At 40.2% G+C, this 17,196-nt stretch overlaps 1 protein-coding gene across 1 annotated transcript; it reads right to left on the bottom strand.

The window, feature by feature from the left end:
• Positions 1–2,450: 2,450 nt before the first annotated feature.
• crfb16 (cytokine receptor family member B16) lies at positions 2,451–16,054 on the bottom strand. Its single transcript, XM_034678640.1, is given in 8 exon segments — positions 2,451–3,029; positions 3,837–3,988; positions 5,841–5,930; positions 5,933–5,987; positions 6,296–6,420; positions 6,495–6,682; positions 7,457–7,461; positions 16,025–16,054. Coding segments are annotated over 8 exon segments (741 nt in total). The 3' UTR covers positions 2,451–2,933.
• Positions 16,055–17,196: the final 1,142 nt, after the last annotated feature.

Here is a 17,196-nt window from a genome sequence, read left to right as displayed (position 1 = left end):
TTAATGCATAAGAGCTATTCCTCATAACTACAACTTTGATATCAGAATATGTTCATTTATGTTTTTGAAAAGTCAACAACTTTGCTGGGCGTCTTTCAAATTGAGAGCAAAAAGGTAACACTTCAAACAAGTTTGAATTGGAATCTTTAATGATATTTTTGAATTGAATATAAATTTATATTATTTATAAAAGTGATTCATTACATGCTTAGGGGATTTTTTTAGGGGATTTATGAGAGTGCGTGATATTCTGAAATGAAAAACTTTCAAACACAACAGTTAGTATTAATACTTCTTGAGTTTAATAACACTTAATATATTTACAAAGTAGGACCTTCATGTAAACGTATTTCAGATATTTCACAAACACACAGGTTAACTCCTCACTTCATCAGGAGTTTTGTAAGAAAAATTAAATAAACGATATAAAAATATAACATTACACAACTATATATGATGTAACACTAAAACATGACAGCAGCACAAACACAATGTTTAAATTATATCAAGAAGAAAACTTGAAGTCTGATGTGAAGTGTTTGTCCTTAAAATATTCACAAGGACAAAAAAATCTCCCAGATAAAATAAATTAGGTTTTTCTTCATCTAATATCAGAGGAAGGCAATCACAGATGAGGTTTCACGTTACTTTAGAGATAAAAATTCAACTTAAGATAAGCTGATGTAAATGTAGAATAAATCAAAATGTATTAGAAGCAATGTTTTTAAACTCTAACAGAACACACATGTATTTATAAAATAACAGGTAAAGTAAATCAGAGCTCTACCTGCAGCTCTTTTCATAACAACAACAATACGAACGCTGCTTATGTGTGTTTAAATCAAGGAATGGGACAGAAACTGTAAACTTTAAATTAGAATAACATTCGAGATTCAAATTATGACGAAAAAACTAAATTATAAAAGCTAATTAGAATAACTTCATCCTGTGATAGGTTGGTTGGCAACCTGTCCAGGGTGTACCCTGCCTTCCACCTGAAGTCAGCTGGGATAGGCTCCGCCCCCCCGTGACCCCGAACTAGATAAGCGGTCAAGATGATGGATGGATGGGAAATAACTTCATGTTTATTCTAAAGACTCTATACCCAAATCTACACTCGCCTTCTAACAGTGAAATTAAAAAGTAAGTACTTGATAAAGAAAATTTAAAACTGAGTTATTTTTACTTTTCTATTTAAATATAGTCTTTTTTAAGTTTCTACAAACCTTTGAATTTAGATCAAGATCAAACAGCCAATGCTGAAGTCCCCCAAACTGTAGTTCATGGAGGTTTCCACTAGAGGCTGTCTCTGCAGTGAGCCCCATGTTCAAATGTTACAGCTGACATAAACATGTTTACAGCCTGTTACAAAAACTGTTTGGGTCTCTAGAGCTCCTTTCTCTCTTCATGACAACCCAGCAGGTTATTACCCAGCTGGGTTCAATACTTGATTCTGACCTAATCGCACACGTCATATAAAAATAAGTCTGCAGGAAGGAGAAGAGAACGGAACGGAATGGAACGGAACAGATCAAAGGAGAATGGAACGGAACAGATCAAAGGAGAATAGAATAGAACAGATCAAAGGAGAATAGAATGGAACAGATCAAAGCAGAATAGAATGGAATGTTCAGATCAAAGCAGAATAGAATGGAACAGATCAAAGCAGAATAGAATGGATTGTTCAGATCAAAGGAGAATAGAATGGAACAGATCAAAGCAGAATAGAATGGAATGTTCAGATCAAAGGAGAATGGAACGGAACAGATCAAAGGAGAATAGAATGGAACAGATCAAAGCAGAATAGAATGGAATGTTCAGATCAAAGGAGAATAGAATGGAACAGATCAAAGCAGAATAGAATGGAATGTTCAGATCAAAGCAGAATAGAATGGAACAGATCAAAGCAGAATAGAATGGAATGTTCAGATCAAAGGAGAATAGAATGGAACAGATCAAAGCAGAATAGAATGGAATGTTCAGATCAAAGCAGAATAGAATGGAACAGATCAAAGCAGAATAGAATGGATTGTTCAGATCAAAGGAGAATAGAATGGAACAGATCAAAGCAGAATAGAATGGAATGTTCAGATCAAAGGAGAATAGAATGGAACAGATCAAAGCAGAATAGAATGGAATGTTCAGATCAAAGCAGAATAGAATGGAACAGATCAAAGCAGAATAGAATGGATTGTTCAGATCAAAGGAGAATAGAATGGAACAGAACAAAGGAGAATAGAATAGAATGAAACAGATCAAAGGAGAATAGAATGAAACAGATCAAAGGAGAATAGAATGGAACGGAACAGATCAAAGGAGAATAGAATGGAATGTTCAGATCAAAGAGGGATAGAATGGAATGCTTCTGGTTGATCAAAGCCAAATAACAACAGTGATTCATTCTAGACAGCAAAAGTGACACCAGGCTGAATTTATAAACAACTCACCTGTTTACATTAGATTAAGGATCAAAGAGAGGTAGAATTAGGAGCGGGGCCTCTTCGAGTGACAGGGGGAGCTGCTAGCCGTCTGCTAGGTGTCCCCTCAGCTGATCCAGTCACTTAATTTAACCTCTGGGCCGTGTTTGTGGTGTTGTGGGAATTTTTGTCATCCAAGATTTGGAAATTAAACAGATAATGAAGCTTTCTCTGTGGTCTATGGCACTAACTATCCATCCGAGTGAAGTCAGTGCACCAGTTTGTTCAGCAAGGGAAAATCTGATATCACTGCACTGATGGTTTTTACACTGCAGGCATAGTACTCCTTCAATACCTGACTTGCCAGCTCATTGAGTGTTCATCTCTGGAGTCAGGATTGTTCTTGGCCTCTCCCAGAAACACGTTTGGATTCACATGAACTTTGTCAAGATGAAGACGCTTGCAGAAATCCTGAAGAATGGAAGTTCAGTTCTTTGCTGCACCTCTTCAGGGTTTTCAGGGGTAGGGTTCAAGACTCTGCACCACCTGGATCTGCTCACAAAGCTCCACCTCCTCAGGGTTCATCGGGATTTTAGTGTCCCAATCAAGTTTCTGTAACAGTTTTTATTCCAATTGTAAATTTTAAAAGTTGTCTCACACAGTGGTTAGATATAATAAAAGAGGGATTTGACAGATATTTGATAAATAAGGTGCAAAGATAATTCACTTCCATAATAACAGACCAACAACATTAGAAATCTAATTTGCAGATCATACTTTTTTTCACACAAATACTACAAATAAAAATGTGTTAATATTTAAAAACATGTAGTCACAGGACAGCCAATGGATTTAAGTCGATTTTAGACTTGGACTATAAATTGCAAATTTAATGTTGGATGTTTGATTGACATTTACCATTTGGATTCAAATGTAGAATTATATTAGACATTTAAGATTTTTTACATTGCATTGATTTATATTGTACATTTAGACTTAACATATTGACTTTTACATTTAACATTTAACAAAACATTTAAATGTAATATTTAGTCATCAGATCTGTTTTTAACATTTAGATTTAAATTCTAAATTTAGATTTAATGTTTAGATTTTTAACATTTAACATTGATTTGTATTGTACAGTAATGTTTGACATTATAATTAAAATATCAAAAATGAATATGTATTTAAAACTCAGATTAACATATTTAACATTGAGATTTTATTATTTAACTATAATTTATACTGCTTATTTACTTTTCACATTTTAGATTTCACATTCAAACTTAGCCTCATATGTTGTGTATGTTTATCAGTAATGTCAAAGAGTCTTTTTTTCACCAGTTTTAAGTACAACACATTCTCTGTTTCTGATTTGATATTTTTAAAAATGTGTGAAAGATGATTAGGACTGACCAGTGAGTTCGGCAGCGGCTCTTTGTGGAAATACGTTTGACAGGTATCTTGAGGGCAGTGAACGACAGACCAGAACACGGCGAACAGAAGACCCGCCATGATGATGACCGTCACCGTCACAGTGGTCGGCTTCTTCCAGGCAGCGTCTGGACCTGCAGGTCAATCAAACGGACGGAATCTTTTTAACATTTCATAACCTTTCATTTTTAAAAACCAACAAAATGTTCCTTTCAGATTTACAAAATTTACAGTCCCTCCAAGAAGCTGTGACGCAAACTTTGTCAAGACGTTGTCCAATCTCTGCAACTTTTCCAAAAACTGAGGATAAAATATTTTTAACAAGTTCCCCCTGACATGTTTGTCATCAAACTGACTTCTTTGATATTCTAAATATTGAATATTTTTGTACTTTTCTTTTCTTCTCTTGTTTGTTTGTTTGTTTGTGTTTTGGTTTCTCCTCTACCTTCTTATTCTGATTTTATTTGACTCTGTTTTATCTTTGTTTAATCTTGATCTTTTTAGGGAGCCTCTTTAACATCTGGCAAGGGACTACGGATGTAAACTAGCCTTTTGGCTAACTCTGGCATATTTACAGAAGTGTTAATTAATATGCATGGTCCTTGTAGTGGCCATTTGTCATAAAAAAAACTCAAAGAATAATTAAAGTATCAAACTCAAACTTTAACTAAACTTAATCAAAGGGTCACTGATGCACCGTGGGGATGTGATGTACGCAGGCAAAAGAAGTCTAATGTCCATGCAAAAGTTCAGCGGTTTTCAATGGTTATTTCTGATGGCCAGCAAGCAAACAAAAGGAACAAAGACTATCACGGCTCCTGCTGCTTCTCTTGCACTGGTAAAAAACCATAGGCCCACCCAGGTGCATGCCGGCCTTCTGCCACCTACCTACCTAAATAACCTCAGGTGCTCACAGCTCATGATTACCAAACAAACAAAAACAAACTAAAGAAATACTAAATAAACAAAAAATCTAAATATACTAAACAAATGACTAACAAAAAATATAACCCCAAAAATCTAACTTTATTGAGTTATAAAAAGAAAAGTTTAGATAAATCTAACAACTAATACTACTTATTAATTCCAAACTAAATAACAACTAAATACAAAAAATAAACAAATAGCTGCAACAGTCCTTTTAAATAATAATAAATAAATACATTCATGGCAAACTCATAATCTCAATATCGTCAAAGCTGCAGCATTATGAAAAAACTAACCCCATACAGTGTGTGCCAATCAAGAAGGGGCTATCCAGACTCCACTGGTCTTTTGAACCAGACTGTAAACATGTTTATTTCTGCTGTAAAGATCGGCTTCTTTGAATTGGTGTGTATGTGGTTTCTGGTACTTCCAGAGACAGCCTCAAGTGGACACTTGAGGAACTGCAGTTTTTAACACTTCTGGTAGCTGGAAGTTGCCTCTTGAAATAAACATGGTACAGGAACAGTTTGGGTCTCTATGGCACATTTCTTTAATTATGTAAACTCTGACTAAACTTATCAAAGCCAAGAGTTTTAATTTGGCCAGTTTGATGTGACACATTAAATAATCGTTGAAATCCCTAGGAGACTAGAAGTCCACCTCTTTGTCTATTAGGTTGAGTCAACATTTCCAACATGGTGACAGCCTTTCTTTGACCTTCACAACACCTCTTCAGAACCAACAGGTCACGTCACAGAGACTTCAACCATGGCTTTGTTAAAGTTTATTCTCCATGAGGTACCTGCTGGTATTCTTCTGTGGTTTATGTCACATGATGATGAAAAAAAATTAAATATCTGTATGAAGTTTTTGCTGCAGAAACCTTAAGATTAGTGATATGTTGAAAGGTGCCAGTGATATCAAAGTGTGGAGTGAAAGATGTTCTTTAGAGTAAAATCACTGAACACAGGGTTAGTGTGACCTTGCGAAGTAAGAACACCTTTCACATAACAAGGTCAAATACACATGTATGTTTTTTGGGTGTGTGTTCACCTGTACCTGTGATGGGCACACACTGAGTGTCGGTGCTGCTGCTGTAGAGCTGTGTGCTCAGTGCGGTCTGAGCTCTGACGCAGTACACCGCTCCTCCTGCAGGGCGGCGACGTGCAGCACCTTCTGCTCTGAAGGCATCGTGTAAACCGAGGCCTGAACGAGGAGAGGGAAAGTATACATCACTTGTGCACAGCTTATCAAGAAAGAACAGCAGGGAAAAGAAAAAGGTGTGAAAAACAAATAAGAGAGTTTGGAAAAACAAAGAAAGAAAAAGTGGCAAAAAGAAGGGAAGAAATCAGGTTATTGAATTGAAACAAACAGAAACAACATTTCAGGAAGTGACCTGAAGTGAGAAGAAGAAGTCAAAAGGGTCGCACTGCATAAAGAGATGAAACACCATGACCGTGAAGTCGCAGAACAAGTAGCAAAGACACGAATGAAGACGTGACGTGAACTCTGACCTGCAGCTCGTCGCCTCTCTTCCACACCGTCACGCTGACCGCAGCTGTGAGAGGAAGCTTGTCAAACGTCACCTGCAAGGCGTCACCGACCGCCGCCACCACCATCTCGGGCCCCTTCAGGACGGCTGCGAGCACACGGATCACACTCATCATTGATTCCGTCTGTTCATGAAACACATTAAAGGAGTTTGCTTCTTACTGTCTCTGCGGTTGAAAGCTCGGCTGGGACTCCAGGCTGACAGCTCGGATCCACACTGCGCTCTGACACGGAGGTTGTAGTCTGAGTCCGAGCCCAGGTCAAAGGTCAGGTCGCAGTGTGTGTGAGGAGTCTGCTGACACTCAGGGGCGTTCACCCATCTGCCGTTCAGGACCGTCAGCTCAAACTCCCTGATGGACAAACAGACAGCTGTAAGAGACTCTGATTGTGGAGTTATGTAGAGTCTGTGTGTAATATTTCACAGAACATCTGTTGTGTCACTGACCACAATAATCCTCAGGAACCACACCCGTCATTCCTTCACTGACACACAAACTGCAGCCATGAATAACATTAACCAACAGAAGCTGAGTCCTCATTGTGTCTTCTATTTTAACCCACTGTCTTTGCAGCCGCTCAGTGAAAATACAATTAAGGTTAGAAATTAGTCACAGCTTTTGTCTGCTGATGGGTGGAGCCCACCCGCTAGGTTTATCAAAGTTTAACAGCTTTCTATTCACGTCATTACACCCACACTGGAGCTAACATGCACGCCTGCAGAAGCTATTTCATGCATCAGAGTCTAAGAGTGTCTGAATTTTAGAAATCAGTGTAAAGATTGTTAATATGAACGATCATATGCATCAGTGATGAGACACATGGAGTCAATATTGATCAAAACACGTTGTAAACACCTAAAAAAAAACTGCGAATACAGATCCACTAATGAATGCTCAGATATGTAGACTGAGCCACAACATGTAAACACAATCCTGCAAATTCAAATTCAGAGCATTAAATGTGAACTCTAATGTGTAGTCAGAGTCATAAATGTGTTCACGTGTCCATATATGCGTTCATTAGATTTTAAAATGTGTACTCAGACCAACAAAGGTGAACACAGACCCACAAATGTGAACACAGACCCACACATGTGAACACAGGCCCCACATGTGAACACAGACCCACACTGTGAACACAGAATCACACATGTGAACCCAGAGCCACACATGTGAACACAGACCCACACGTGAACACAGATCCACACATGTGAACGCAGATCCACACATGTGAACACAGACCCTCACATGAGAACACAGGCCCACACATGTGAACGCAGACCCACACATGTGAACGCAGACCCTCACATGAGAACACAGACCCACACATGTGAACACAGACCCACACATGTGAACACAGACCCACACATGTGAATACAGACCCACACATGTGAACACAGACCCACACATGTGAACACGGACCCACACATGTGAACACGGACCCACACATGTGAACACAGGCCCACACATGTGAACACAGGCCCACATGTGAACTCAGATCCACAAATGTGAACACAGAGTCACCATGTGAACACAGACCCACACATGTGAACGCAGATCCACACATGTGAACACAGACCCACACATGTGAACACAGACCCACATGTGAACACAGACCCACACATGTGAACACAGATCCCACATGTGAACCCAGACCCACACATGTGAACACAGACCCACCATGTGAACACAGAGTCACACATGTGAACACAGACCCACACATGTGAACACAGACCCACACATGTGAACACAGAGTCACACATGTGAACACAGACCCACACATGTGAACACAGACCCACCATGTGAACGCAGATCCACACATGTGACACAGACCCACATTTGAACACAGATCCACACATGTGAACACAGACCCACACATGTGAACTCAGACCCACACATGTGAACACAGACCCACACATGTGAAAGACGACCTACACATGTGAACTCAGACCCACACATGTGAACACAGACCCACACATGTGAACACAGATCCACACATGTGAACACAGACCCACACATGTGAACACAGACCCACACATGTGAACACAGACCCCCACATGTGAACACAGACCCACATGTGAACACAGACCCACACATATGAACACAGGCCCACACATGTGAACACAGACCCACACATGTGAACACAGACCCACACATGTGAACACAGACCCACACATGTGAACACAGACCCACACATGTGAACACAGACCCACACATGTGAACTCAGACCCACACATTTGAACACAGACCCACACATGTGAACTGAGATCCACAAATGCGCACAAAAATCTATAAACGTTTTCACCGATCCTTGAATGCATCATCAGACCCAAAATTGGTGGACCAGATTCACAATGATTACTTTGTTACAATAATGTAAACTCAGATCCACAAATATGTATCTAAAGTCTTGAACTAGTTCACAGGATAAATGCCTACTCGTATCTATAAATGTGAACTCAAATAAACACTGTGCATGCAGATTTTTTACACGTCTACAAATGCTACACAGATCCCAAAATGCCGAGTTAGATCAGTCAATGTGTATCCTATTCGTGGATCTAGTTTCACATTTGCAACTTGTTTTGCAACAAAATGAGCTTCATAGAGACACAGCAGGATTGTGCAGTACAGTACATTTGGTGGTTTTAACCCAGCAGCAACTGCCTGTGCATGAAAATAAAGCCAAAGCAAATACTTAAATGCCTACTGTAAAACCACATTCTTCACTGGGCTGAAAGTGAACTGACTTCAAAGGAGGTTACGGCGCTGAGGTCTGCTAACCTTCAAAAAGAGGAGTGTTACTCTGGACTTCAAAACAGCAGCAGGAACATTCCTGAAGCGTTAATTAAACGTTCCTCTCTGTGATTGATACCCATCATGACGCAGTCTTTTGAAAGCTAAAGCAGCGAATGTCGTGTCAGAGCTGTTTCAGCCCAGACACACCTGACAATTACCTTCATTAGGTCAGGTGTGTCTCTAATTTCTGTGTTAGTAAGCAGGGTTATTAATGTTTGTTATGAGACGCAACAAATATAACAGGTAGAAAAACCAGCAGAATTCACTTGGAGGTATCAGGTACATAGTTCACCCGGTCGAACTCCTGCACTGTCAAACTGTAACTGAATCCCCTCTTTATTATAGATGGTAAATATCTTCTTCACACTCCTGACTTAAATTACACAGAACAAAAGAATCCTCCTGACATTGAAAGTGCTGTTCTTTATCAAAATGTTGTTTTCATGCAATCCCTGAACCCACCCGCCATCATAGCCTCTGAGAAGGAAGGCCAACTATTGGACATTACTATGTAGCTCGCAACGTCCAGCAAAGACTATCTTTCCCGCATATGTTTACATAACAAACACTATAATTCCTTGGTTCATTATATCCCACAAAGAGTCACCCCTTTATGTTTTTGAGTCTCAGTTTCACTGTAAACAGGTCCACAGAGTCTTCCTCTGGCTTCCTTCAGCGTATGAACCTGAAACAGAACTGATGTTCTTGTGATGTTCTTGTAATTAACGGTCTTCAGTTTGCTGAAATAACAACATCATGATGCAGATTAGTCCAAATCCAAGTCCAGCTTTGTCAGGTCTGTCCTCAAGAGGAGAAGAAAACTACGTCTACAATGTTTGTTTGTTGAATGGGAGGTCTATGAAGAGAGGATTAGAGACCGGATGATTCTTTAGCTCTGACCTTCTTCACGGAATGTTCCATTTGTTCTCAGAATTCTGAACTCATCAAAGACAGAATTCTGACATCATCAAAGACAGAATTCTGACGATCAGTGCAAAAGAACAGGGGGGGGAATTCCTGACATCATCAAAGACAGACTTCTGACATCATCAAAGACAGAATTCTGCAAGCATCAAGACAGATTCTGACATCATCAAAAGACAGAACTCTGACAGTCATCAAAGACAGAATTCTGACATCATCAAAAGACAGAACTCTGACATCATCAAAGACAGAATTCTGACATCATCAAAGACAGAATTCTGACATCATCAAGAAGACAAGTCTGACATCATTCAAAGACAGAATTCTGACCATCATACAGACAGCAATTGTTAGAAGTCTGTCTTTGATGATGTCAGAGTTTCTAGAAGACCCTGCTGTTGCTCTCCATACGACTGTTTCTCCTTGCTGACAAACCTAGTTAAGTTGACACCTAACTCAGACTACAGACAGAGACCAGAACCCCTTCTCAGACTAAAACCCAGACCTGGTGGGGGGGGGGGGGGGGGGGGGGGGGGAGAATCCAGATTCAACATGTCCTGAATCAGAATCGGTAATTACAGGTTAGTTGTAGCTGAAAGTAAAAGCTTTGTCAGGTCTGTCCTCAAGAGGAGAAGAAAACTACGTCTACAATGTTTGTTTGTTGAATGGAGGTGGGATCCATCATTTCTGATGCTGCTGTTCAGGGAATCAAGAAATCTAAGAGAGAGAAAGAATCCTCCTCAGATTAACAACCATGGGAGCTGTCATTACGCTGGATTGTGTTCCTCGATGTCACTGACAATTTAGACCTTAATGTCATATTTGATGCTTTTAAATATTTACTTAAAGATACATAACTGAAACAAACCATGTCTGTTTAACTTCAAACATCACCATATGGATATATATCGCCTCAAACGAAACTGTGGACTGTACACATTTTCCATATTTTGGCGCAGGACGATTGTTGACATATTCAAGAAAATAAACAAACATGAACGCCTCAAATGAGCGAAAGAAATCTGAGAGACTGATATGTAATTTGGAAAATCAGCAGCGTTGATTTATCTCAGTGAAGTGTTTTTTCGTGTGTGACTCCCCCTGGAACTGGACAGAGTAAAGGAGTGCAGTGTCACAGGAGCCTGCAGAGGGAGCCACTTCAGGACATGTCTCATGTTACAGAGTCCATGTGAATTCCACTGGCACTGGCAGCATCCAAACAGCTGTTGAGACAGTAAATACATGCTTTAATCCACTGCTGGCAAAAAAAGTCTATGGTCTCAATCTTTAGTTTAATGCAGTGACTTCCATACAGATCATGTCTGTATTTAATGCAGTGACTTCCACTACAGAGTCATGTCTGTGTTTAATGCAGTGACTTCCACTACAGAGTCATAACTGTATTTAATGCAGTGACTTCCACTACAGAGTCATGTCTGTTTTTAATGCAGTGACTTCCACTACAGAGTCATGTCTGTGTTTAATGCAGTGACTTCCACTACAGAGTCATGTCTGTTTTAATGCAGTGACTTCCACTACAGAGTCATGTCTGTTATTAATGCAGTGACTTCCACTACAGAGTCATAACTGTTTTTAATGCAGTGACATCCACTACAGAGTCATGTCTGTTATTAATGCAGTGACTTCCACTACAGAGTCATGTCTGTTTTTAATGCAGTGATTTCCACTACAGAGTCATGTCTGTTTTTAATGCAGTGACTTCCACTACAGAGTCATGTCTGTTTTTAATGCAGTGACTTCCACTACAGAGTCATGTCTGTTTTTAATGCAGTGATTTCCACTACAGAGTCATGTCTGTTTTTAATGCAGTGACTTCCACTACGAGTCATGTCTGTGTTTAATGCAGTGACTTCCACTACAGAGTCATGTCTGTTTTTAATGCAGTGACTTCCACTACAGAGTCATGTCTGTTTTTAATGCAGTGACTTCCACTACAGTCATGTCTGTGTTTAATGCAGTGACTTCCACTACAGAGGGAGCCACTTCAGGACATGTCTCATGTTAACAGAGTCCATGTGAATTCCACTGGGCACTGCAGCATCCAAACAGCTGTTGAGACAGTAAATACATGCTTTAATCCACTGCTGGCAAAAAAAGTCTATGGTCTCAATCTTTAGTTTAATGCAGTGACTTCCACTACAGAGTCATCTCTGTGTTTAATGCAGTGACTTCCACTACAGAGTCATGTCTGTTTTTAATGCAGTGACTTCCACTACAGCTTCATGTCTGTTTATAATGCAGTGACTTCCACTACAGAGTCATGTCTGTTTTTAATGCAGTGACTTCCACTACAGAGTCATGTCTGTTTAATGCAGTGACTTCCACTACAGATCATGTCTGTGTTTAATACAGTGACTTCCACTACAGAGTCATGTCTATTTATAATGCAGTGACTTCCACTACAGAGTCATAACTGTTTTTAATGCAGTGACTTCCACTACAGAGTCATGTCTGTGTTTAATGCAGTGACTTCCACTACAGAGTCATAACTGTTTTTAATGCAGTGACTTCCACTACAGAGTCATAACTGTTTTTAATGCAGTGACTTCCACTACAGAGTCATGTCTGTGTTTAATGCAGTGACTTCCACTACAGAGTCATGTCTGTTTTTAATGCAGTGACTTCCACTACAGTCATGTCTGTTTTTAATGCAGTGACTTCCACTACAGAGTCATGTCTGTGTTTAATGCAGTGACTTCCACTACAGAGTCATGTCTATTTTTAATGCAGTGATTTCCACTACAGAGTCATGTCGTGTTTATGCAGTGACTTCCACTACAGTCATGTCTGTTTTTTTAATGCAGTGACTTCCACTACAGAGTCATGTCTGTTTTTAATGCAGTGACTTCCACTACAGTCATGTCTGTTTTTTAATGCAGTGACTTCCACTACAGAGTCATGTCTGTGTTTAATGCAGTGACTTCCACTACAGAGTCATGTCTGTGTTTAATGCAGTGACTTCCACTACAGACTCATGTCTGTTTTAATGCAGTGACTTCCACTACAGAGTCATGTCTGTGTTTAATGCAGTGACTTCCACTACAGAGTCATGTCTGTGTTTAATGCAGTGACTTCCACTACAGAGTCATGTCTGTGTTTAATGCAGTGACTTCCACTACAGAGTCATGTCTGTTTTTAATGCAGTGACTTCCACTACAGAGTCATGTCTGTTTTTAATGCAGTGACTTCCACTACAGTCATGTCTGTGTTTAATGCACTTCCACTACAGAGTCATGTCTGTGTTTAATGCAGTGACTTCCACTACAGAGTCTGTCTGTTTTTAATGCAGTGACTTCCATTACAGAGTCATGTCTGTGTTTAATGCAGTGACTTCCACTACAGAGTCATGTCTGTGTTTAATGCAGTGACTTCCACTACAGAGTCATGTCTGTTTTTAATGCATGACTTCCACTACAGAGTCATGTCTGTGTTTAATACGTGACTTCCACTACAGAGTCATGTCTGTGTTTAATGCAGTGACTTCCACTACAGAGTCATGTCTGTCTTTAATGCAGTGACTTCCACTACAGAGTCATGTCTGTTTTTAATGCAGTGACTTCCACTACAGAGTCATGTCTGTTTTTAATGCAGTGACTTCCACTACAGTCATGTCTGTGTTTAATGCAGTGACTTCCACTACAGAGTCATGTCTGTGTTTAATGCAGTGACTTCCACTAAAGTCCGTCTGTTTATAATGCAGTGACTTCCGCTACAGAGTCATAACTGTTTTTAATGCAGTGACTTCCACTACAGAGTCATGTCTGTTTTTTAAATGCAGTGAAAAAAGCAAATGTGATTTCAGTGATTTTCAAGCTATCAAAATCAGCTTTTGTCAACATTTTCCATATTTTTTAGTTGATTTGTTTGCGGCTCCTGTGCACAGGAGTCAGGACTGTCATTAACTTTGCCTCACAGGTATGACAGCTGTCATAGTCATTTGAACTCAATCTGTTGAACACACGATGGTTAATAGTTCCCGCTGAAGAATTGACCTTGGGCTGTTAATAGTGTTTGCTAATCATCGCTTCATCTTCACAACATCAGCCGACTAAGTAATGTTAGATCACGGTGCTTAGATCCATTTCATTTACTCTTAGGTATGGTGTTATGATGTTGCTTGTTTGCCTGATTTATGTGTTCATAAATTCAGATGTATGCAGACAATGTTCTAACATTCACACCTGACAAAGCTCTATGAGTATTTTCATTTGGTTGGGAGTCACGCATTAGAAACAGACAGACTCTGTAGTGGAAGTCACTGCATTATAAACAGACATGACTCTGTAGTGGAAGTCACTGCATTAGAAACAGACAAGACTCTGTAGTGGAAGTCACTGCATTAAAAAACAGACATGACTCTGTAGTGGAAGTCACTGCATTAAAACAGACATGACTCTGTAGTGGAAGTCACTGCATTAAACACAGACATGACTCTGTAGTGGAAGTCACTGCATTAAAAACAGACAAACTCTGTAGTGGAAGTCACTGCATTAGAAACACAAGACTCTGTAGTGGAAGTCACTGCATTAAAACAGAAATGACTCTGTAGTGGAAGTCACTGCATTAAAAACTTATGACTCTGTAGTGGAAGTCGCTGCATTAAAAGACATGACTCTGTAGTGGAAGTCACTGCATTAAAACAGAAATGACTCTGTAGTGGAAGTCCTGCATTAAAACAGTTATGACTCTGTAGTGGAAGTCGCTGCATTAAACACAGACATGACTCTGTAGTGGACGTCACTGCATTAAAACAGACTGACTCTGTAGTGGAAGTCACTGCATTAAAAACAGAAATGACTCTGTAGTGGAAGTCACTGCATTAAAAACAGTTATGACTCTGTAGTGGAAGTCACTGCATTAAAAACAGACTGACTCTGTAGTGGAAGTCACTGCATTAAACACAGACATGACTCTAGTGGAAGTCGCTGCATTAAACCAGACATGACTCTGTAGTGGACGTCACTGCATTATAAACAGACATGACTCTGTAGTGGAAGTCACTGCATTACACCAGACATGACTCTGTATGGAAGTCACTGCATTAAAACAGTTATGACTCTGTAGTGGACGTCACTGCATTAAAACAGACATGACTCTGTAGTGGAGTCACTGCATTAAAAACAGACATGACTCTGTAGTGGACGTCACTGCATTACAAACAGACATGACTCTGTTGTGGAAGTAACTGCATTAACACAGACATGACTCTGTAGTGGAAGTCACTGCATTAAAACAGACATGACTCTGTAGTGGAAGTCACTGCATTAAAAACAGACATGACTCTGTAGTGGACGTCACTGCATTATAAACAACATGACTCTGTAGTGGAAGTCACTGCATTAACACAGACATGACTCTGTAGTGGAGTCACTGCATTAAAAACAGTTATGACTCTGTAGTGGACGTCACTGCATTAAAAACGACATGACTCTGTAGTGACGTCACTGCATTACAAACAGACTGACTCTGTAGTGGAAGTCACTGCATTAAAAACAGCATGACTCTGTAGTGGAAGTCACTGCATTAAACACAGACATGACTCTGTAGTGGAAGTCACTGCATTAAAACAGACATGACTCTGTAGTGGAAGTCACTGCATTAAACACAGACATGACTGTAGTGGAAGTCACTGCATTAAAAACAGACATGACTCTGTAGTGGAATCACTGCATTAGAAACAGACAGACTCTGTAGTGGAAGTCACTGCATTAAAAACAGACAAGACTCTGTAGTGGAAGTCACTGCATTAAACCAGACATGACTCTGTAGTGGAAGTCACTGCATTAATAACAGACATGACTCTGTAGTGGAAGTCACTGCATTAAAACAGACATGACTCTGTAGTGGAAGTCACTGCATTAAAAACGACCCTCTAACACCAGAAATGTCTTTAAAGTATAAATGAGTTTTTGACAGAGACCTATAGAGGTTTGTGTGAGGGTCACTTACAATGCTGAAGTCCAGCAGGATCACCGTCATCACGGTCACCAGCAGCAGACTCCGTCTCATGACCAGACGGCTTGTCTCAGAAACAAACAGGTGAAAAGGTCTCTTCACATCAGGTCCATTCTTACAATAACCTGGTGCAAGCTGATCCAGAGGACACACCTAATCCAGAGAACTGTCCAGAACTCCCGCAAAGAAAACCCGGATCCTCCTGCTGTCTTTCATCCAAGCATGTTTCCTGATCCATCTTTGAGCTCAGGACAAGCTGAATAAAGTCCTCAATCTGCCGAGATCATACCCCAGTTATTGTTTCAGGCTGAAACCCACATGATCCCAAGGTGTGAGGTTTTCTGTCAGGGTTTATTCTGAGTCGTTTAGAAGCGGAGAGCGGGCGTCTTTAAAGCTGAACCTGTGTAGTGTCTCTGCAGAGAAAGCTGGCGTGTCTGGATGCTGACAGCCGTCTGACTTGTTGTCTTTCTCTGCCTCAGGGTCAGCTGTCCATTTTCAGGCCTGAGGTTGAAACACACCCAGCGAGCTCTGGATACAGTATAGCTCCTGTACAGCGGCTGCTACCTGTGTGTGAAGCTGTTCTCAAGAAGCCAGAAAACTGGATTCCTTTAACTGAGAGCTTTAACATGAACCACTAATGCTGCACATGTTGATGCACAGACCTATAGCGTACTCCCATAGATAAATTACTGACACATGAAGGCTTGATCTGGGATTATCTTTCAAGTGTCAGTTAGAGTACACTGCTCATCGTACCTAAAGTCTCTAATAGTATGGGAGGTAGAGCCTTCATTTATCAGGCCCCTCTCCTTTGGAATCATCTACCAGTCAGGGTCCAGGAGGCAGACACCCTCTCTACTTTTAAGAGTAGGCTTCAAACTTTCCTTTTTGATAAAGCTTATAGTTAGAGCTGGATCAGGCTTGGACCAGGTCTTAGTTATGCTGCTATAGGCTTAGACTGACACACTGGATCCTGTCTTTCCCTCTCTCCTCTCTCGCCCTGTCTCTCACTTTAACTCTTCCTGTCCCATTAAAGTTACTAACCATAGACCTTTCTGGAGTCCCTGAGCTCCCTTGTCTCGTAGGTTCCTCTGGATCTCTGCTGGAGATTCCTTTTTTGGGGTCTGTTATTCATCCTTTCTTCTTTCTTTCTTTCTTACTTCTTC

The sequence above is a fragment of the Notolabrus celidotus genome, unplaced genomic scaffold (genome assembly GCF_009762535.1).
Source record: "Notolabrus celidotus isolate fNotCel1 unplaced genomic scaffold, fNotCel1.pri scaffold_195_arrow_ctg1, whole genome shotgun sequence".
In the NCBI taxonomy this organism is placed as follows: domain Eukaryota; kingdom Metazoa; phylum Chordata; class Actinopteri; order Labriformes; family Labridae; genus Notolabrus; species Notolabrus celidotus.
Note: the sequence above shows the minus strand (reverse complement) of the source record. Positions and strands in the feature narration are given on the sequence as shown.